The sequence below is a fragment of the Protopterus annectens genome, chromosome 9.part0, assembly GCF_019279795.1.
Source record: "Protopterus annectens isolate FY-2018-M chromosome 9.part0, PAN1.0, whole genome shotgun sequence".
Lineage (NCBI taxonomy): Eukaryota > Metazoa > Chordata > Ceratodontiformes > Protopteridae > Protopterus > Protopterus annectens.
In genome coordinates, this window is record NC_056743.1 from 1,197,616,647 (window position 1) to 1,197,640,451 (window position 23,805).

General features: G+C 34.5%; 1 protein-coding gene across 2 annotated transcripts in view; it reads left to right on the plus strand.

Annotated features, from left to right (window-relative positions):
* Positions 1-23,805, plus strand: part of SLC43A1 (solute carrier family 43 member 1) — a 658,072-nt gene that overhangs the window by 244,065 nt on the left and 390,202 nt on the right. For both annotated transcript variants that reach the window (XM_044084117.1, XM_044084118.1), the window contains one exon: positions 15,185-15,240. In XM_044084117.1, coding sequence (XP_043940052.1) covers positions 15,185-15,240 — 56 coding nt within the window. The remainder of the gene's footprint in view (positions 1-15,184; positions 15,241-23,805) is intronic.

The following is a 23,805-nucleotide window of genomic DNA, read 5'->3' on the forward strand; positions in this document are numbered from 1 at the left end:
TTTTGTCTTTACTTTTTACTTGCTAGCATTTTATTATGACATGCGCATTTACTATGCGCCATCTTCTAATAATCGCAACATTTTACTTATTTACATTAACAGCCCTGCCATTGTAATTGTCATTGTACCAGCCCATGGGATAATGCATTTGCTTCCTGGCTGTTTCTACTTTTTGGTAATCAAATGTCAATAAATAAATTGGTGGTAGTTTTAAAAGGAGTGGTTTGTGATAATTTGTTACTTAATTAGTTAAGATAAATAAGTATCTGTCACTAAGGACGTCAGAAATGGGTTGAATGGGCTTGGAACCATATGACTTTACATTTTTTTAGAGAAAACAATTGTTTGCTACATATTGTATGTCTGTCTATATTCCCATGCTCTGGGCATCTTGATTCAGAAAAGTATTGTAAGATTTCAGCTCAGTCTCTTTTACACTATAGAGAAGTTAAGTGCACTTCTTGAAGTAAGCCTTTCAGCAAATAATATTACTTAATGATAACCTTTTAAAACATTGGGGCTCAGAATATTCCCTTTTTTCTAAGGTATTGTGATCTCAGAGTTTATATATATAACTCTGAGAGGGGGTGAAGGGTGCAGGAGGCTGTAACCCTCATACACCCATTTCAATAGGGACACTGTTAAACACTTTAACCCTGGATGCCTACCTTCTCCTCTCTCCCAAACAAAACCAATGCCATTAACATTGTTTTGTAGTGAACATACAGGACTTTCTTTCTCTTAACATGAGAAATAAGTCATTTGGGAAGCTGCAGTCCCCTTACTATAAATACAAGAGCAGCATTACTGGTACAGTGCAATGGCCCTGCTGATGGCTCTTCCAAGTGCAAAGAACTGGCAAGACCTTCTATCAGCTAAAATTAGAAATAATCCATCCAAGAATGCAAATATCTCTTTGCTACTACCCAGCATCCAACTCTTGACTGCTGCTGCTGTTTACAAGTGTTTAATGTTTTCTACAATTGCAGATGAATTGTGCACACTGCTGTCTGGCACACATACTCGTAAGTCAGGGAGGTGAATTATCATAACCTTTTTCACAATTTAACAAAGGCATGGATGTACAATACAAGGCTTAACACTTAACTTTCATGTAGTCATTTCTTTTAATTTTATTAGAGCTCTGAAATAAAAAGTAAAATTATATGCAACACACCCAAATCCCTTGACGCACAGATTAATCACTAAAAACCAGATATTCTTGCTATAGCTGAGACAGTGCTAAAAGTGTTGTCTCCTTTTCTTCTTCTAGCAATATCTATTCTTCTCACAGAAACACCACTAGAAAAACTGGCGGTGGTTCATTTATACTTATTAAAATATCTCATATGTAAACACTCTCACCTTGTCATCATTTTTTGGCAGTAATCATAACTGACATCAAAATTATACAAAGAAGAACCATCGTATGCCAACCTATTTCATTCATACAGCATAACTTCAGCTGTGTTCATGACACTCTCTGCCCTTAGTGTGAGTAAAAGAACTTCATCCTGTTAAGTAATTTAAATGGCACAACAAACTGCCACACCCCCTCTCACCATAATCCACCTCTGACTTTTGAATCCCTTCTTAACCTGCATCTTACCATCTCAGCTCATATATGGCTCTCGGGTCTCATCCATCTCACTTTTGGATCTCACTTTCTGGTCATTGGCCTTTATTTCTTATTGCTCCTTTAAGAAAACCTGAAGTACTTTAAATGTTCAATAAATTACATTTATTACCCCCACCCCCCTGTGAAGGCTGCCAGCCCAGCTAGCTGGAAATTTGTAAATTTTGTGAATAGTAATGTGATTTGTAGGCTTGTCTTAAATATGTAAGAGAACTGTATGTTATGTGCTGAGCTTCAAGAATGTAACCACAGTGTACCCTGCTGAAAAAGAACAGAGTAAACTTGCAAACTGTAAGAAAATAAGTGGAAGTTGTTTACAATTCTGTTATCTCTGTTTCAGCTCAGAGCAGACACAATGTCTAGAGTTGTAGGTTTTCCTGTTGTCTGGAAATAATTACAGGTTTCAAATGTAAAAGTGTGAACTCTGTTGTCACTGTGTTGAGTTATTGAGTATTGTCTTGTGCTTTTATTATTTATTATTAAATATATGTAAACATTTTAACTGTGGCTGGTTTGTTTAGAGATATTTAAGCTCTTAGAGGACTTGCATATGGTTTTGATGACGTTCCTAAATAGCCTTAGTTTTGGACACACTTACCATTTGGATAATAATAACATTACGCAGTACAATTGGTCACCCTTTGGGAAGGGCCTTATATTAGCTGATAAGTAGATCTGGTTGGTGGCAGTGATTTCTACCTTATAGTCTGGGCAGAAGGGGGCATAGCTAGTGAACCTGTGCCAACCTTCCCCAGGAGTGTCTGTGTGTTTGTATATAAATCAAATCTCAAAGTGTGTGTGTGTGTGTGTGTGTGTGTGTGTGTGTGTGTGTGTGTGTGTGTGTGTGTGTGTGTGTGTGTGTGTGTGTGTCAGCTACTTGGGCAAGGACACAAAGCACTGGTTGGACAGAGAGGGTGCTGGAGATTTTGGCTTGACCACTCAGCTGAGATTTTAACCCTATAGCTGTGCCAGTGGGGAGTCTTATTGGGGATCTGGAGAGAGAGGGAGAAACCAGCCACAGACTGACTGTGATCTTTGTGTGCTCTTGAAGGAAATTGTACTTTATTGTGCATGTACTTGTCATCCTCCCAATGTGCACGTCCTTCACTGGTGTTAGTGGTGAGGACTGAGGCTCCTTGATTACTGGGCCAGTGCAGGGGAATCACACTCCCAACAAAAACTTACTGATATATGACAGGCTTAATTCTGTTAACTGGTCTCACCTTTATTTCCTTACCACTCCTCATGAAAACCTCACATTTTATGCAACATTCCATCTACTCAGTTTCCTAACAACTTTTTTCTATCAAGATTGATAACGCCACCTATTGCAAATGACAGCAAAACATCTTTACTCAGGAATCCCAAATAATACTGGGCAGAAGTCAAAAAGATTTTAGGCCGTGCCTGTAGCATTTCCTTTTCTTTAGTCAACTCCAGTGGCATAAAGAGATAAAGCTGTGGTAATGACCCAGGGGGCATAAGTTTGATTAGCTGCTCAAACATCTGTTGGAGCTGGTGGGGAGGGGATAGGAATGATGAGGCAATGCCTATTCATCAGTCTGTGGGGTAAGTATGTAGAATAATAGAATAATGTGGGGGGACTGCACCTATAACCCCAGTGGAGAAAGAGGCTTAAAATGACAACTGAGACCAGGTAGGAGGATAGCCCATACCAGGGCCATGACTCATGGTATACCTAACCTAAAGATATGGATAAGGTCAACCAACAAAATCAGCTATGCCTCCTTGAGCTATGGTGACCCTTTGGTCCCTCACTTCCCTGTGCAATTCATGTGGCAGTTGAGCAGAAATGTTGGTAATCTTGGCTGGTTGGTTATCTGCTATAATATATTAGGCAAGATAGAGGTCAAGTATGGAAGATGTTACACTACCAAGAATGTACAACTTCAAGATATACAATAACTGAATTAAAAAAAAATCTCCTTTCTTCCCAGATAGATGCAACCAACAGATATCTTTGTTTACTTAAAACAGGTCAAGTTCCTAAGGGTTACTCTTCCTCTGTCCTGTCCACTCTTATCTTTCCTTCTTTCCACCTTTCTGTTGATTCCCACTACAAACCAATTACTCAGTTCCATTTCCTGTCTTTCTCCTGTAATTCTGTTCCCTCTTTGTCCTTATAAAATAGTCACCAGACATTGCCTTCCTAATCTCTTACACAATACTCTTAATTCATCAGAAAGCCTCCACTTTCATTGTGCACCCCTGTACTTATAGCTTCGGCCAGTCCTTATGTTTTCAGATTATAACTGATGACTGGAATACTGCCATCATTATTGCAGTTTCTATAAAGTCCCAAATCCCCCACTCTCCAAGCACTACTGACCCCTCAGTAATCTTATTCCACTTTCTACAATACTAGACAAGCTAGTGTACAAACAGTTCTGAAATTTATTCAAGATAATAAGATCCTTACTCCATTTCGACATGGCTTCCACCCTGGCTTTAATATGTCAACGGCACCATATCAGGCCATTAACCTTATATTAAAAACAGGGATAAAGGCATACTTTCTTGAGTAATATTCATAAAAATGAAAAAAAGTTTTTAACTCAGTTAATTTAGCTGTAGTATTCTAGTAAAATATCCTTCTCATATGACACAATCAGTCTGAATGATACCTCTCCTACAAACATGGGTAGGTCTTTTTCTCAAACACTGTCTCTCCACCACATGCACATTTCAGTCTGGTGTTCTGAAAGGTTGAGTCCTTCCAGCTGATTTCTTGCAGATGAAAATGGTGATTTACACTGAAAATCTTCTACCCAGACCCTCTCCTTCCATGTATGAACTGCAAATTCTGTTTCATAATAACTAATGAAAGTTGTTCTTTGTTCTCCCACCAAAATTCAGTGATGTTTAGAAGCCCCCTGCCCTTCTTAATGTTACTGACCTGCTCAGTCACCCCATCTCCCATGGTGACCCCTACAAACTCTTCCATGCTCTACTTAATGCAACCTAAACATTATATTCCCATGTTGACAACTCCCTTTAAAAAGTCCTTAGCCAAATAAAACCTGCATACAGATCAATTAACTCCTTACACTAGAAACAATAAAAATCATTGCTAAAATGTCAGCACATAAGATCCACTGTATACCGGTGAAGGTAAGAGCTTTAATATAACAGAAAAAATGGTAGGCCTATTCCAGAGAATAACTTGTTTGTTTTTGATGGTAAATATTACAGACAATGTACAGGAGTATCCATGGGAACACCATGTGCTAACAGCTATGCAAATAGTGTTGTAGTGCAACGGGAGAGCATCTTTGTGTCTGGAAGCCTCTATGTAGCACATATCAAATTTTATAGAAGATTCATGGATAATGTTTTTTTTTATTTGGAGAGGGTCTAAGGACTTATTAAATAAGTTTATTGATTATTTGCAACATACTACTGATTTTTTACATTTTACGATGCAGGTGTCATATACTGATACTAGTTTTTTTAGATGTTAGACTTAAGAGAGGGGAAGATCACCAAATAAATACTAGTAGATACAAAACAAGTGTTCATAGGAATCACATCTTACATTGGAGTAGTAGTCATCCTGAACATGTGTTTTGGAATATTATCAGAGGGCAAGCTAAGAGTGACACCATTAAATTTACAAGACAGTTGCAGGTAATGAAAACTGAATTTTTGGAGAGGGGTTACAGTGAGAGAGAGGTAAATGCAGAATTGAATAAAGTTAAGATCATGAGGGAAGGGTCAGCCACACCTTATTTTTCAGATTTAAGGTTCATTGATAGATATGAGAAGGGACAGCAAATGGGTAATAGTAGATCTGCACCAGCAATCTGCTTGCATTATTCTCAAAATGTTAAATCTATTTGTGTGGTGGTCAGATGGAAATGGCATATCTTGAGGTCTGACAATGATGTTAATAGCTTAATAGGGAGTGAACCCAGATTGTTTTTAAAAATAAAAGGTCTCTCAAACGTTTGTTGTGCTATGGATCCAGGAAAAAACAGAATCCTAATTTGGGCCAAGGTACTAGCCCTCTAGGTAGCTGCAATTTCTGTGACCTCATCAATAGTTGCAATAAGTTTAGACATCCGTCTACTGGGAGAAAATGTACATTCAGGGTGGTAGCCAACTGTCACACTAAGAATTTGGTTTATTTGGCCCAATGCACTGTCTGCCAGAGCTTCTATGTAGGTAAGACGAATAGGATGTTTATGGAAAGGATGAGGGAACATGTGAGGATTATTAAGCAGCATGATATAAGGAATCCACTTTCCAAACATATTCATGATACTAGTGATACACATAATTTAAATTTTATGGCTATAGAGGTTGTACAAGAAGACTTGAGATTAGGTGATATTTCCAACAAAAAAGAGTCTAGGGAATTATTTTGGATATTACAGCTGCAGGCAGACAAATGCAAGGGGCTTAATGGGAAGGTTTCTTTGAGACCAGCATTTTGAGTCAGAAGGCTCTTTAAATGAATGTTAATGTCTTAATGGGGGGGGGGACTTTTATTTAACTATATTGATTGTGTTTTTTATTGGTTGAAAATTTCATGTATTGAGCATTTATTAGTGTTTTATTTTTTTTTTTTGATGTTATGGTCTGAAGAAGCTGACTTGATCAGCGAAAGCACTTACCATTTTTATGTTATAAAGCTCTTACCTCCACTGGTATATAGTGTTTTTTATGTGCTTACAATACTTGTTGATTTTTTACCACTGGCTTATCACCGTTGTGTCTGTTGTTATTTTTTTTCTACTAATTGCTAAAATGTCATTATCCCTTAATTAGTATGTACCCTTTCCCTTATCTCTATCTGGTTAACTCTCTTTGTTAACCATTCAGATATTAGTACCTGTCATTGTACCTTCGTAAATTCTAGTAACACTCTCCCCATACCTTAAGAACCACCTTCATCTTTGCCCCAGTATAAAGTACTGCATACTTTAGTACCCCATTTGCCCTTAAACTAGTCAGAATATCATTACACTATTCACTTCATACACACAACCCAGCAACAGCTAATTTCTTTAGCTTCTTTTTTGCTCCTTCCAGTAGTGAAATACCTGCCACAAAACTGCCCCAGCAATATGGAACACATGCTGACATCAAAAAACTTCCCAACCTTCAGCTTTCAGGAAAACACTCCAGAGCCACCTGTTCAGCTTTTCAGACCTTGTTTCACACATTGTTCCTTTTTTAACTATCATCCACAGTCTGTAATGCTTCTCTTCTTTTGTTAGCTGTAAATTATTCTCTTTACCTTTCCTAATTTGGTCTTACTTCTGCAAGCCTTTCTCTTTTGTTGCCATATAAATATATCTAGACCATAATTTACATAAATAGTTTATTTACAAAATATATAAATCAGTTGTATGTTTTCTATTTTGTGCCTCTGGCTAAAATGATGATTAGACCTGGACAACAAATGACAGAGATAGAAATACAGAGACAGATAGATAGATAGATAGATAGATAGATAGATAGATAGATAGATAGATAGACAGACAGATAGATAGATAGATAGATAGATAGATAGATAGATAGATAGATAGATAGATAGACAGATAATACAGTATGTAATCTTGTACATGTTCTTCATTAACCAGGCCCCAGGAGAGATGCCATATAGCATAACTGACCCTAGCAAGTTAAGTTTAACAGCTCTATTGACAGACTGACAGATGGATAAACTAGTGTTATTCACTGTTTAAAAGTTAAATCAAACATTATTAGACAACAGTTCTATACAAAACAAACAATGTTTAGAAAGCCACTAGAACAGGAAGGAATTAATTAAACATCAATGCAGATGCATTAACTTAAAAAGTGACTTGTACATACCATTCTAAATGTGCATTATATACAGAAGGCATATATAATATTTTTTCATATTTTCTTTTCCATACAATGTGCATGTGTTTCATTTTTGATTTAAAAAACTACTCTGGGGCAACAATTTCATTGCTTGGACTATGAAGCAGTGGACAATGAAAGTGTGTTTTTTTCAGTAAAACACACATTTGGACATGAATGACTATCTGCATACCTGTGCTTTGGGTATCTTGAATATATTACAAATCAACAAGTAAGTAAATACAAGCCTGTACAAGGATCTTGATGTATACACCCTTATACCTGTATGCCACCAATCGTTTTAGATTTCATAGTAATTTGTTTCTGAGTGGCATTTGGCTACACCAAGGTGTTGTGTCCAAAGATCTGCATTGCATATAAAAATCAGTGTAATTTCCAGTGTTATTCTGTTTTACACATGCTTTGGATTTAGTAGCCTGATAAATGCTATACATTTGACTGGTTCTAGGGGTTATTTTCTACTGACTCACTGTGATCTATTTTTAATCATTAAAATACCTTATGTGGAAAATTTAAACTAACAGATGAAGCGGCTATATTGCAGGTTTTCTTTATGCTTCCTGCTTATTAATTCCTAATGATGTATGTCACAAACCTATGCAATGTAGTTCTAAGGTCACATTGTCTTTCAGTTCCAGTTTAAAGGGAGTTGTCACCATGGGAATATAATGTTCAAGTTGCATTAAGTAGAACATGGAAGTGTTTGTAGGGGTCACCTGGGGAGATGGGGTGACTCAGCGGGTCAGTTTCATTAAGAAGGGCAGAGGAGGAAAGATACCGCAGAGTCCTAAAGCACTGAATTTGGGTGGGAAAACCAAGAACAACTTTCTTTAGTCATTTTGAAACAGAAGTTGCAGTTCCTAGTCATCAGTCAGTTAACAGTTCATGTATAATAAGCCTGTCAGGTTCTCAGCAACTTTCTGGTATCCAGTCAAAGATATGTCATACTTGCTGCTGAGACAAATTTTACACAAAACAATCCAGGATTTCATTTGCAAAAATATATATATATATATATATATATATTTGTGGTTGGTATAGTAGTAATCATTGCTCTGTCAGTGTTTTGTTAAGTAAAGCTGTTATTACACTGAGAAAATCTTCCTTGATGTAGTAACATAGATGTGCGAGTTTTTTTTTTGCAATTAGCAAGTTACTGCAAACAGCTTTAGTGCTTACAGGACACAGTGTGGTTTCCAATTATGATACTTGTGTGGAATAGTAGCATCCATGAGAAGTTGTATGACTAAAGACTGTACTATGTCTGTTTTTTAATTAGCACTGACATGAAGCTTCAGGAATGATTTCTACTGACCTTAACTTGCCAGGGTCAGCTGTACTACCTGGCATGTGTCCAAATTAGGTCCACATGTCATCATTCCAGAAGCAGCTGTGTTACTCTTATGGTAAATGTTTCATCACAGTATCAAGTGATACCTTTTTCTTTCGAATAATGAATGTCTTTAGCCCGGTTTCCCCTCAGTGGTTAAACATGTCAGCCAGTCGAGTACCATGCCTCTGTGACTGGCAACGAAGCAGCAGGTTTAGAGCTTATTCTGTACTGGTCCTAAAGGAATAAGATTAACTCACCTGTAAGAACAGAACCAGATACCAGATCAATCCCTGTTGTTTTGGAGCATCCTTAGTCACACAGGAGCATCTGATGTCAAATGTAGAGTCTATGACTACCTCAAAAACTCTGTCACTACCTTAATCTTTCTCTAAAATTCTATCATGAAAGACTGAAAAATCAAAAGAGAGAATCACAAAACACTGAAGAACTACTAAGAGCAAGTCACAAAACATTGAATACTTCTCTCCCACTAAAAACGCCCTATAGGAGTAAACCACGGCTACAAAAATAAGATAAAGTGTCGTCCTGGTAGTGGTACTGTTAGGGTAATGTTAGGTTAATGGCTTTTAGCAATGTGATTTATAGGTATAGTATTAGGGTTACTGTTAGGTTTCCCCTGTCCATCTTACTGATGGGTGTTGACCCTAACCTTAGGTCTAACCCTACCCCTTCCCCTAACCCTACACATTGCATTACTAGATAACTTTTCCTAACAGTACCACTAAACAAGACAAATGGACACGAGCACACACAACATAGAACATGCATAGCACTGACTATATCCCTTTAACAAACCCTCACTCTAACCTACAAACACTTGCATGTACACACCAACTGCTACAATACAGTCTTGCACGTCTTCATAACCACCACTTTTTCATTCAAACATTAACTTTCCTGCACACTCCTGTTCACCTGCAGTCCTGTACTATATGCAACTAAATTCAACCATATGCAATCCTCTCAAATTAGCACTCACTCAGTTGTGCAGTCTCTCTTTTTTACACAAAAACCTTTCAAAGAAATGAGTATTCAACCTTTTGATTTACAACAATAGATATAGATAGATAGATAGATAGATAGATAGATAGATAGATAGATAGATAGACAGATAGATAGATGCAGGTGTACTAATAAAATGAGAAACACCCAAATGCCAACATGCTTAACATGACACAAAATAATGAAAAACGTAACACCGACACATCATTTTGCATAATCCAAGACATAACCTCAGAGCATGCAAATGTAAAGATTATGTTTAATATGGTGAAACCAAGTTTTATTTTTACATAAAAAGTGTTTGCATGCATTCTTATGTATGTTAACACTCTTTTGTGTATAAATAAGTGTTAGTTTCCCTGTATTAAAAGAAAATTTTAAGTTTAAATGAAGCATATGAACACGGAAGTCTTCATTACTCCTGCCATATAATTTACGTCACTCTGGGGTCCCAGTCTAATTACATTGCATTTGCAGAGTTAATATTTATGAAGCAATTATATAGTCACCAATTTGTTAAATTAACATTTTGGCACATTTCATCATAGTGCTGTCATACACCTTACTCACTTGAATGTATTTTACTTCGCTTCTTGTAAATCTTACAAAATTACAAAATCACGCTTCAGGAAACCAAGTTAGATGAGGTGCCAGATGGTGTGGAAACATTTGTGCCTTTCAATTGCATTTATTGCCAGTTTAATAAAGTTCCCACTGACTTGGTTTCCTATGATTTTTGTAATATTAGATTTCTATGGCACTGCATCAGGATTTGCCTGGAATAGCCCAAATTTGTCTAGATTACTTCTTATCGTTTGCTTTTATTTGTCTGATGTTTTACTGTGTTTACTTGTATTCTTCACATTTTGTATATTTTTTAGCATTTGTTGTTTTACTTAATATGCTGTTTGCACTCATGCTTGGGTTTAAGCAGGTTAAGAAGCATGAACATGAATGTGGATATGTTCATTCGTGGTCTTTAGAACTTAGTGGTGCTAGTGGGACATCTGTGATGCATCCCACACTTTAAGTGCTTGTGTAGAGATGGGCTTTGACCCTGCCTGGCTCACATATGTGCACAGGGCTTTGACTGCTGACTGCAGTGCTTACAGTGCATCACAGTTCTCCTACACCTTATACCTACAGCACAATTCATTTTCATGCAGGTATTCTAATCAGGTTTTCATGATATGCTGAGAAATAGGAGCTAAACATTCACATAGGAATGATAAGCAGAGATGAAAAAATAAATCTATTGATGTCCATATGATACATCCCCCCTGGACAGTATAAAATCCTTACTGTAAGGATGGAAGGAAGACCCCTCCTCAAATCTTGTAAGTTGTGCAGTCAAACAATGTTGTAGGAATAGTACAGCTAATGCTGCACATCAGGGAAGCCTTAACAGAATAAGATTAGATATAGTTTATTTTATTTATTTTATTTAACATTTGTTGACCGGGAAAGTCCGACTAGGTTCCACAGATCCTGTTTTCAGCAGAGGCCCGGGGAGAAATGCTCCAGAAGCATGTCTTTAGAATGTGGGAAGAAACCGGAGTACCCGGAGGAAACCCACGCGAACACAGGGAGAACATGCAAACTCCGCACAGAAGGCACCCCAGCCGAGAATCGAACCAGAGAACCTCTTGCTGTGAGGCGACAGCATTAACCGCTGCACCACTGCACCGCCCGTTTTTTTTTTTTTTTTTTTCTTGGACAGTCTGCAACACATCAAATTGACACAGATTTTTGTCCTGTAAATTCAAGGCTTACTAGCTCCTTATATCAGTCACAAGCTCTGCATTTATTTACTGCTTACTGGCTTATTTATTAATCGGGTAATCTTGCTGAGCTCACAAAAAAGTCTCCTTTTTCATGCGGAAATATGGATAAATATAACTATTTATACAGTTTATTGTACAGAAAATGCCAACAAAAATAAGGAGTTTGATGCTCAGCTTTATCCATATATCACATTGCAAAATGGCCTACACATTTGAAATGCCATGGCAAGGTTAGGGCCAAATGGGGAAGGCCTGAACTAATGTGCAACACACCAGAGTTTGCCTAGTGTCATATTTTTGCGATTTTAAAACAGAGTATAAAGGATTAGTCCAGATAAAATCATTTAAGCTAGCAGACTTAGGAGACTGTCTTTCTCTCTCTCTCTGATACCCTCCCTATGAGAGGAATAACAACACCTTGTTGAAGTTTCAAGTAGTTTATTCAGTTAAGCAAATAGATGGATGAGTGTTCTTGTTCTAATGCATTACATTCAACTGGTTGGTTATTTAAAGGCAGTTACAGACAATGGTGGGAAAGTCCATGGGAGTCCCTTATTTGAATATTCCGGAACAACCTGTGAGGGTTTGCCAGTTCAGCAGCCTGTGGAACCTCATTCTTAGTTAAAAGGTTTTATTTTTATTTTTAACTTCTAACAAACAAAACATGACAACAGACTCTGAGCTACAACTATAGAACTATATTTAAGAAAACATTTTCTCCTGAGCTTCATCGGGTCCATCTAACAAGAGTGGTTTACACTTCGGTAATTGAAAATGACTGATTTTAGAAGGCTTTCACCAGACTTTATTAGTCTGTTTTGCTACACATGTAAAATGAGAGGATGTGTCTGTATCAGTGGGGCTCATAGTTTGCTGTTTTGGGCACATAAAATATGTGATTTTCTGATTTTCTTTGTGTGAACTGATACTTAACTTAAAATATTTGTCCAAGTGCAGACTCTCCCATTACACTTAATTTTATAGTTGCTTCCCCTCCTTTGTTATTACGCATTCCTGTCTGAAATAGCCTAGTGGAACTAGTTTGTTTGATGTTATAAATGGAATATATTAGTAGCTAGCTATCTATCTGCTTCTTTTGCACTGAATCATATAATCTTCTATTCCATTGTCAACATCTATGGCTTAGGTTTTACTTAAAAAAATCCATGACAAGTATGCTTACCTACTAAATAAAAACATGAAAAAACCACAAACACTGGCTGAGTTTTTTTAGAGGTGTTTACCATGTGGAATTCCCTAACTGCCCCTTTCAAACTACATAGGTTGTACTTGTTTCTCAGCACTTGTCGCTTTCATTTTTTGTTTCAGGGCTGCAGCAGCACCCAAAATTAATGCAGAGTATTCAATGGTGTAGTTGTCAAGCACAACCTACTGTGCTCTCCCATTCACAGAACACTGCAGGGGACACATATACCATGTGACACTGTATATGGAGGTGTAACTGTAGATAGAGTAGTGTTGCAACCTTCTTTCAGTGTTGGCCAGCAGTCTTCTACTGCCCTTATGATTCCACTGGGGGGGGGGGGGGGCAGGGGGCAGGGGGCAGAACTTCAGTTGGAATTCTACCACTGACTTCCTAGTGGTACAGTGGATGATTTCAACAGGTCTGCCTCGAGCAGGATAGACTGCGCATAGCTCTTCTTTTCAGGCAGAAGCCTGTGGACAGGCTATCTGTGAGCAACAAATAAGCTCTTGGCCATCAACAGCCATACTTCTCTGTGAAGAGTGCAATGCTTGACTAATAAATTTGGATTTGATACATTTATACATGTACACTGGAGTCCTGACCTGCGACCTCAGCATTTGTAATTAAATTAGTTGATCACTTCTTTGTGAACCCCATTCCCACACACACACACACACACACCATACTCACCAATACCTTCTGGTTACTCTGCACCCTTGATTAGCCAATGGTCCAAGGATGTTCTTACCCTGTCCTTGTAATATTGTTCATCTTTTGCTGCAGTCTCCCTACCTATTGGTCAGGAGTCATGGACCACTATTTTGAAACATTCAACAGCACTAGGAATCTAAAATTGATGCATTAGTAATTTTGGAACTGGACAGCCAGTGTCAATAAAAGCCAAGAAATATGCTACCTTCTAACTTTGGAGTCTTTTCAGTCCAAAATAGAATGTCTGAAAGAAGTACCCTGTTTGTTGCACTAGTCAGCATTTGGCTATTAGCCACAGAAAGACTCCATGTACTTCCAGGTGTTAGTCGTAAGAGGAGCTATGTAAACCTTAGTCCCTCTAGAGCAATAACATTCTGCAGTTAGAGCCAGATTAACAAAGGATTTGATGGAGTTGTAGCTCCAGGTCCATGTGTCTGAAGTAGGCCCTGCTGCTTCTACTGCCAGATTAGTCTGACATCTTGAGCTATTTTCACACCAAATAAATAGGCTCCTTATAATTTTCAGCTCCAGACTCATGAGGTCCATAATCCAGCATTGCCCACAGCTACTCAGTCCCTTTCCTGCTGGCAGCTGCTCCAGGTGTTAACATTTATTTACTTACTCAAAAGAAAAATGATATTTGATATACAATGCTGGATATGGTTTGCTTTAAGGATCAGGAGAGAGTACAGTATTTCCATTCTTTAGAATTAACTTTGTTGCACAGTTGTAATAAAGTAGTGTATTACAAATTTTAAATTTTTTAATTGTTCTTTTTTTTTTAGAATCTTTGTAATGTTCTTCTGTCTAATACAAAAATGTAACATATCATTGCAAGAAATAAACATAAAAAGAAATAAATCAACAAATCAGTCATCAAGGATATACATCTGTACCAAATCGCTCTACATCCAAATGTGGAATAAGATAAATAAAGGTATAAATTAAACAGTGTCATCCCTGTTGAAGAAACTGGGGTCTTCCACTTGTCCAGTTGAGTACTTTGTTTTGTCAGCTCCCTGCGCAGAGTACTTGGACACAGTATTACAGTTATCTTGTTTCTAATTTATTTAATTAACTGCACCATTTCTCTCTCATAAACCAATTGAGTAATCAATACTTAGTGTGTAACATATAATGATTTGGGGAATGCTCAATAACCAGTTCATGGTTAATTTTACATTCAGAAATACATTTTATCAAAAGCTGGTGTACTTCTATATGGGTCAGCTTTCCTATTTAAAGGCACAATTAATCATATTGCAAAACAGTGCTCTGTTTCAAAATATAAAACTCCATATAACTCCATGGTATAGCAGGCACACATACAAATCAGTTCTGATTTACATAAAATAAATTATGACAAAAAAAACTGACCTGAATTAGAGTAAATACCACACTCTATATTTTCTAATTCTGGTGCAAAAAATAATTAAATTCGAAACTGGAGGCTAGGGATAGCATTTGCCAATCAAAATAAGAGTCATGACATGAAATGTTATTAAATGTAATCAATAAAAATGTTTATAAATGTTTAGAATGTGCATGTAATGTTATTAGACTTAGAGTGGCTGTTTAAATTTATTTTTTCTGTTTTCTTCTGTTTCTTGCAGTTTCAGTTTTGCACTATCCTGTGCAATGATTGCAGTCTCTTCCTATAATCCACCAGGTAATTATCTGCATGTAGTATTGTACACAAACTGAAGCTTCACTGTAATGCATCCATTTGTTTAAGCAATGATCTCTGGTTCTGCATTAATAATTAACAGGCTGCCACTTTTTTTTCCTCATTTTTTTATTGGTTTTCAATAGTATAAATACAATTTTTAAAAAGAAAAGAACAAAGTAATATCAAATTTTAACAAAAACTATATACAAGGTCCAAAATAGATACCAAATCTTCAATAACATTACATTTTATCTAATAGTTTTTTAAGCTTTATCCAGGAAATTTGTTTATGAGTCATGTTTGAGGAGTGTAACATAGCTGTTTGCAATTCCCTACTACAAATAATCTTAGTAAAAGATATAAATTCCTTGAATGAGAGGTTATTTTTACATTTCCAATTTTTAGAAATAGTTTTTCTTGCTATAGCAAGAAGAGTCCAAAGGAGGTTCATTTGATTCAGTGGGACATACCTTGGCATCGGTGCATTAAAAAGTATCATAGAATCAGAGATCTCACATCTGTCCGACCACAAAGCTTTAATAAAATTTTTAAACTCCATCCAAAATGTGGCTATTGTTCTGCATTCTAAAAACATATGTGCCCAGTCGGCATCTATTAGCTCCTCGCATCTCCAACATTTATTAAAATCTTTCTTGCTTATTCTAGAGGCTTTTTTTGGTATAATAAAACTTCTATGAATGAATTTCCATGTAAAAATTTTCCAATATGTGGAATAAGAAGTATGGTAAACAGATCTGAGAATTAAAGTTTTATCATTTATATGTATTTGGGAGTTATTGAAATTGTTGATATATTTCCATAAATTGTCATCTAATATTATTAGATCTGATCTAAGAATGTTGTAAAATCTTGGCAATGAGATACCATTATTATAGCCTATATTGGTGAAGTCAAAGAGGATGGATAATTTTTTGGGGAGGTCTGTTATAGCAGGCAAATGATGTCTTTTAAATTCCGTTAAAATAAATTCTCTGAAGATTTGAATATTTAACCAGTTATTTTGGTAGATATTATACCTGGCTAAAAGGTAGGTAGTATCATGAATATTATTAGTTCCTAAAAACTGATGCCAGAATAATAACTCATTTTCTTCCATAATTTTTATTTTCATCATGTTAAAGGAATCAAAGCATCCCTTGGTTAAGATTATTGGAAACATTAGAATGGACAAATTGTTGTTCAAAAGATTTTTATTCATTACTTTTTTACAATTTTGTAAGATATATTTAATTATAGGAATAAGATGTGATTTTTTCCTTCTCATTGTTGAAGAAGAATTCTTTAATAACTATAAATAGCTTAATATTTTCAGAACAATATATGTTTTTGAAAAACTTGTCAAATTTAGTAAATAGTATTGTTTTGTGTAATTTTTTCCAATTTGAATGGTATTTTGGACTTAACCACAGACTTGTTATATTAAGAATAATGGCATCAGCATAAAGCTCAAAATTTGGAAAAGCAATCCCTCCTTCAATCCAATTTTTATAGTGCCAATCATATTTAATCCTTGGTTTTTGAGGATACCATAGGAATTTAATTAATATAGTGTTTATGTGTTTAAGTTGTTTTCTAGAAGGAGGAGCCAATAGTGTTTGAAGATAAAAAAAAAATTTTGGTAATAGAATCATTTTTATCAGAGATAATCTTTCTTCTATAGTAAAGAACATTTTCTTCTATCTATTAATGTATTATGTGATTTTATTTAATAAATAATTTTATAATTTAAATTTATAGTGTCTTTCCATTTAGACAGAATATGAACCCCTAGATATTTCAATTTATCATTGGTCCAGTTAAAGTTATTGTAATTAGATAGAGTGTTATTCAATTTTTTATTGATGAGAATAGTTTCTGTTTTATTTTGGTTTGAGATTTCATCAAAGAGTTTTAATGATCTGATAATGTGATGAAACAAATTTGGAGTCCTTATCTTGTTTTAGAATGGGAGAAATTAGCGAATATTTCCAAGAAGGACAAAGGTTGTCACTTATTCGAAATTCCTCAAGTGCTTTCATTAATATCTTCAAAGCGGAATCAGGGAAAATTTTATATAATTCTGTTTTGTTTTGGTTAAATCTAAGGTTTGAGATTTCATCAAAGAGTTTTAATGATCTGATAATGTGGTCAATAGATGAATCAACATTTCCAATAGTTCATAAGATATCATCTGCAAAGAGTAAAATTTTAGAAGAATAGTTCTCATTAACATCAAAACTTTTTATGTTTATATTGTTTCTTATAAAATTAGTAAATGGTTCTCTTGCTAATGCAAATAGTAGTGGGGATAAAGGGCAACCTTGTCTGGTGCCTTTTAGAATTTGAAGTGGGCCAGATAAAAAAGCGCCAATTTTAATATACTCTATAGAACCTTCATATAATTTTTTTAACAAGTTTAAGATTTCCGAGGAGAAATTATATTCTTTTAATACCATAAGTAAGTATGTCCAGTTAATAGAATCAAATGCCTTATCTAGATCTAGACTGATGAGTGATAATTCTTTTTTTTTTATTTGCAAAATCTATTAAAGTTAAAAGTCTAATAATATTATCCTGAACTTTTCTGTTCAGTATAAAACCTGTTTGATCGTTGTTTATTAAAGTCGGCATCATTTGATTTAATCTGTTTGCTAAAATAGACGTAAATATTTTATAATCTATATTTAATAGGGAAATAGGACGATATGATTAAACAAATTTGGAGTCCTTATCTTGTTTTAGAATGGGAGAAATTAGTGAATATTTCCAAGAAGGACAAAGGTTGTCACTTATTCGAAATTCCTCAAGTGCTTTCATTAATATCTTCAAAGCGGAATCAGGGAAAATTTTATATAATTCACCTATCATGCCATCAAGACCAGGGGCTTTATTATTTTTAAGATTTTGTATTCTTTCTTTAACTTCTATTAATGATATTGATTTAAGTAATCTATTATTTTGTTCTTTAGAAAGTTTATTATTTATATTGTTTTTTAGAAATTCTATTTTTGAACTATTATTAGTAAAGTTTAAGTTTGCTTTATTCATTGTTTCATGATATGAACAAAAAATCTCTAAAATATCTTTTAGATCTGAAGAAGGTTTTGAATTGTGTTTAGATGTGTCTAATATTTCAATTATGTGTTTACTCTTGTGAAAACTTTTTATTTTGGCTGCTAATCTATGCATATGTTTTGGATTAGATGAATAAGATTGTAATTTTAACCTCTCTAAATTAATTGCTACTTTATGACTAAGAATTTCTAAATATTCGAAATTTAGTTGTTTTAATTCCGGATTCCAGCCCAGTTCTTTGGGGTGTAAGTTATTTTTTAAAGTGTCAATTTTCAATTGTAGATTTAATAATTCTTTGTCCTATTCTTTCCTTTTATGCAAATACCAGGTTTTTATTTCCCCATATATATAAGATTTTAAAGAGTCCCAAATAAAAACTATATTTGTGTTATTATTATTATTAAGTTCAATATAATAGTTTACTTCCTTTATAAACCATTATTTGAATCCTTTTATCTTAATAATATAGGCTGGTAGTCTCTGCCAATGAATAAGATCATTTGGTTTAATTTTAATTTTAAATAGTATGGCATTGTGGTCTGACAGAGGGCATGATGTAATCACTACATCTTGAGTCTTAGATAATAGGCTGTCAGATATAAACACTTTATCAATAGTCGTCTGTGTACCATATCTATAAGAAAAGTGAGTAAAATTGAGAGACCTCTGCTCTTTGATCATGTATATGTCTTTTAGGTTATGAAATGAGACAAAATCTATCAATTTTTTTGCTGATGCAGGTATCTTAATATTGCTGACATTAGTGGTATCTTTAGATGATAGAATACAATTAAAATCACCTGTCAAAATGATATCTCCTTTAGAATTTGCTGTTATTATTTCCAAATATTTGTTTGCAGATTTAGCACCAATACCAGGTAGCCAGTACATATTTGCTAAAGTTAAATATTTCTTATTCAATTCCAATACTACTAGATACAACATACCATTTTTATCAGAAAAACTGTTAATTATTTTAGGCATTGGTAATGTATTTTTCCACAAAATCATGGTTCCTCTTCTCTTTGTTTGGAAATGAGATTCAGCTAGAATACTATAACCTTTAAAAACATTTTTTCTAGATCTTTCTGAATAATGTGCATTTCTTGCAAAAATATAATGTCAGCTTTATTAGATGCTAGGTATTTGAGTAACCTTCCTCTTTTAGTAGGGTTATTAAGACCATTTGTATTCAGAGACAGACATTTAAACCCAGACATTGATTACTTTAAGCTTTTGATGGATAAATACTATTCTGGACTTAATTAACAAGTAATGTTCAGAGAAGATGAAAATATAACTATATACAAAACTAACCATGGAACATCTAGTTCCTGGATTGATGAAGAAGTTATCAGTACCACCCCCTATCATCCTTAGTGCTCAAGACTATCGTTCTCTAATGCTACTACCTAATATTTTATTGAATCAACAAACTACAACCTATTAATTCTCCAGGATGAATAGGTATTACTATGTAGGAGATATTGTGGAAAAACATCTATTACCATAAATAATGTAATTTTCAAAATGTTTAAAAACAGTGTCTTTAAACTTGTATCATGACATAGTATATCATATTCATTTATGTCTATTCTATACTAATACAGATCTTAATTTAGTATACTACATTAGATCAAAACCTACTTAACCAGGAATTCAGTAAAGAAGTTTATGTATAAAAATAAGAAAATTTATCATGTAACAAAACATTCCAGTATGAACTTGTCTGTGAAATCACAACAGTGTTAATATTTACTATAGAATCAGCATATTAATATATAGCATATAGGCTTATTTTCCTTTTATATATGATATAAAATTACCAGTTTTTTTTTCCTTTTCCCTTCTTCCCCCTAAAAAAAAACATATCTGATTAACCTTAAATAATTTCTTAAGGTATTAAAGATATTTAAAAAAAGAGGTCCTAATGAGAATTTTTTACATGAGAAGATAATATTTTAGTTGCACAAATATCTATGCAGGTATATAGATCTGTGTAATCATCAAAAACATTAGTTTTTCTTTCCAAAGATGTGAGTCTAAAGAAACTATGTAGTGTAGCTTGATTTTGATAAAAATATCATATAATGAAGTCACAGCTTTTAACCTTCAAAGACACATCAGATTTAGAGGTTATAGTAATAATGTGTTCCCTTAAGTTGTCCTTTTTAACACAATACATTAACAAATTTTACCAATATTATTTCAGTTAGAGTGGCAGTGGTTAAAATGCAATATATCTTTAGCTAGAAAATGTAGTCTACAGACAGTAAAACATTCAATATTTTATGAATATTAGTGAAAATGTCAGATTGTAGTATGCATTTATGTAGCTGGAGGTGGATTAAGTAGATCCCAATTTCACCATTCACATTAAATCCAACACAATGCAAACTATTAATTAGAAAAGCAGTTAAAAAGTAAAGGCTACCTCTGGAAATAACAACTGTCCTCATGTCCTGATGAAAGTAGTAACTATAAGTCAAGAGTAGCCATCCCCACTCTGCACCACCCCCCTAACAGTCTTCTACTACTATCACTGACTAGTGAGGCAAAAGCATCACTTCAGTAACAACTAAGATCATTCTCTAAGCAGAACTGTCTCCTTTTCTTTGGATCCGGAATTTTGCCTGCCCCAAAATATTATTTCACCCTTTTATAACAGAATTTTTATTTATTTTAATGGCCTGTCTGCAGCTTTGGCTTACCCATTCCAGCAGTATTGCCATCAACCAACAACTCATATAATCAATAAGATTGGGGACAAAGATATCAAGATGAAAGCACAGAAAATACATAGCTGTCCCAAAATCTACTTTAAAAATAATAAAACCACATTAACCCCCAATAGATAATGTATTTTAGTGACTTTATAACCACTGCATATGCCGCTTTCTGCTCTGCTAACCAAAAAGGATCAGATGACCTAGTCTATGTTTTCACTGTATCTGTTAGCTACAGCTGCCAACTAATGATCAAGTGTAAACTACTTTGTAAAACACATCATCAGAAAACTTATTATGAAGGGAACAATATAGGCATCAACATTAGTTTAGTAAAAAGGACCTTTATATATGTCTATGTTTTTTATATATTTTTCTTTATCGCTCTTTGTATGCGATAAAGCATTCAGTTGTTCCGTTTTCTTTTTCTGTTTTTCATGTGAAGATTTCTGGTAACGTGAATACATAACCAAAGTTCATATGACAAAAGAGACTTCGAGAGAGTACATGCATAAGTCTCTTGTATTACAAAGAAGATCTCTCCAAGAAGTCTCGAGGCAACAAACAGCCTTCTTTATTTTTTTCTTTCCTTCTCCTTTAACATTTGAATTTTGGCAGTTAGAAGCTCGCACTAGGGAATCTGCAGCAAGCTATGATAACTGTTCACAAGATACTTGTGATGTGCATTTTGTGAGAGAAAAGAAAAACAAAATATGTTACTCAAAAAGCATGTATATGAAGTACAAAAAAAAACAAAAAAAAAAAACAACTTTGCCCGGTTTTATATAGATATAAAATTCTCTGTAACTATCAATTTTACTGGCCAATGTATCCGATATCAAGCACACAAACCCTCCTGTCACTGCAACACACACTCCACCAGCTTTCATCAGAAAATACCTCTCCTTTTCCCTCTCCATCAGCAGATGGACCCACAAACCACATTTAGTAAAGACACAAACCTCTCAAGTGTATGAGAATGTATTTTTACATGTCATGACGGATTCTTAAAAAGAAAACGATCTTCTCTATTATGATAAAGAACAATTTCCAATACCTTTTAAACTATTTAGAACAAGTCACATTAAGTTATATCCATTAGATCTAAATGGACCCAAGCATAACATGACATTTAACAGGAGAGAAAGCCCGCTGATGCAAAAAAAGGGGCTACACTTTCATTTAATTGCACTGAGATGGGGAGCTTTCATTTTACTTATCGGAGCGATCTATATCATCGGAATCTAACACACATACACATACAGTATCCAGTATTAAGGAGGTTCTTGTTTTAACCAATATTTCTATGGTATTGCTACATTGCCCTATGTAGTTGTCAACTAAAAATACACTCTGTCAAGGGAAGATTTAGAATTTTAACATCTATGTTTAACATTCTAGCGTATTTGTGTTAAAGGCTTTTAAATAGCAAATAAATTAAATAAATAAATAAGCATACTTAATAAATATTAAATGATTTTTTACCTTAACATGTATGTTTTTCCCAGAAGTTTTTCCCAGAAGTAGGTGATTTATAGCATGAAAATTTTGGGATTTGAAGGGATTGTGGAAGAGCTTCATTTGTATTATTTACCCTTAAGCTTCTTGCTTGTTTTATCAATCGATAACATTTTTCCATTTGTCGCCTGCGTTTTTAAACTAGGTAATGAGATGTCCATATCTTCAGTATTTTCCAAAATCTTATTCTTTTTCACATATTCAGAGGCATCATCAAGATTATTAAATATTTTCATTCCTTCAGATAAATGTATTTTAATTCTGGCAGGAAAAATGATTTGTGCTTTAATTTCAGCTTTCTTCAGATTTTTAATGAGAGGAATGCAGGCTTTTCTTTTAGTTATTATAGTAGAGGTATAGTCATTGTCAAATCTTATGTTTCGACCATTAATTTGTATAGGATTACCTGCCCACGCTGTTCTCAGGATTAAGTCCTTGTCTGGAGATGATAAAAATTTTACAATAATGGATCTTGAAGCATTTGGATTTTTTGACACAGACATATTTGACAATGACCTGTGAGCTCTCTCTATCCCAAAAGAGAGAGATTCAGGTAGGTTTAGTGTCTTAGGCAACCAGTCATTCAAGAACTGTATTGTGTTATTTCCTTCCATTTTTCAGGTATGCCGTATATTCTAATATTATTTCTTCGTGACCTTGATTCTAGGTCCTCCACTTTATCTGAAAGTGCGGTGTTTTGCTTTAGTAAGAAGTCAATCTGGTTATTATTTTCATGTTGTCTTCCGTCTATTTCATTAAGAGATTCTTCAGTTTCTGTTATCTGGTCTGTGTGTCTTGTAATTATCTCCTTGAATTCTTCAATCTGCTTTCTATTTTCTTTCTTCATGTTTTCCATGATTTTTTCTAAGTTGTCCATTTTCATGGAAAGATCTTGAATACTAGATATTATTGTTTGTAATTCTTTCTTCATGGAAGTTTCCTGGAGAGTGGCTTTTGAATGACTCATGGCTGAGAGAGTCTGTTATATTCAGCTGCTGTACTTCTGACAGGATGTAATTCACTTTCTATTCACCAAAATTGAAATATTTGTAGAAAAAAATAATCCACTGTATCTAAATATATAGGTGAAAGAAAACATATCTTTTTAAAATAATATTAAGAAAATTTCCTGTCAGAGAAATTTCTATTAAGTAGAGCATCAAAAAAGTGCTGTTATCTCTTTGACATCTTGGCCACGCCACAGGCTGACACTTTTGAAAACAGGTAGAAAGTAGCATAACTTCTG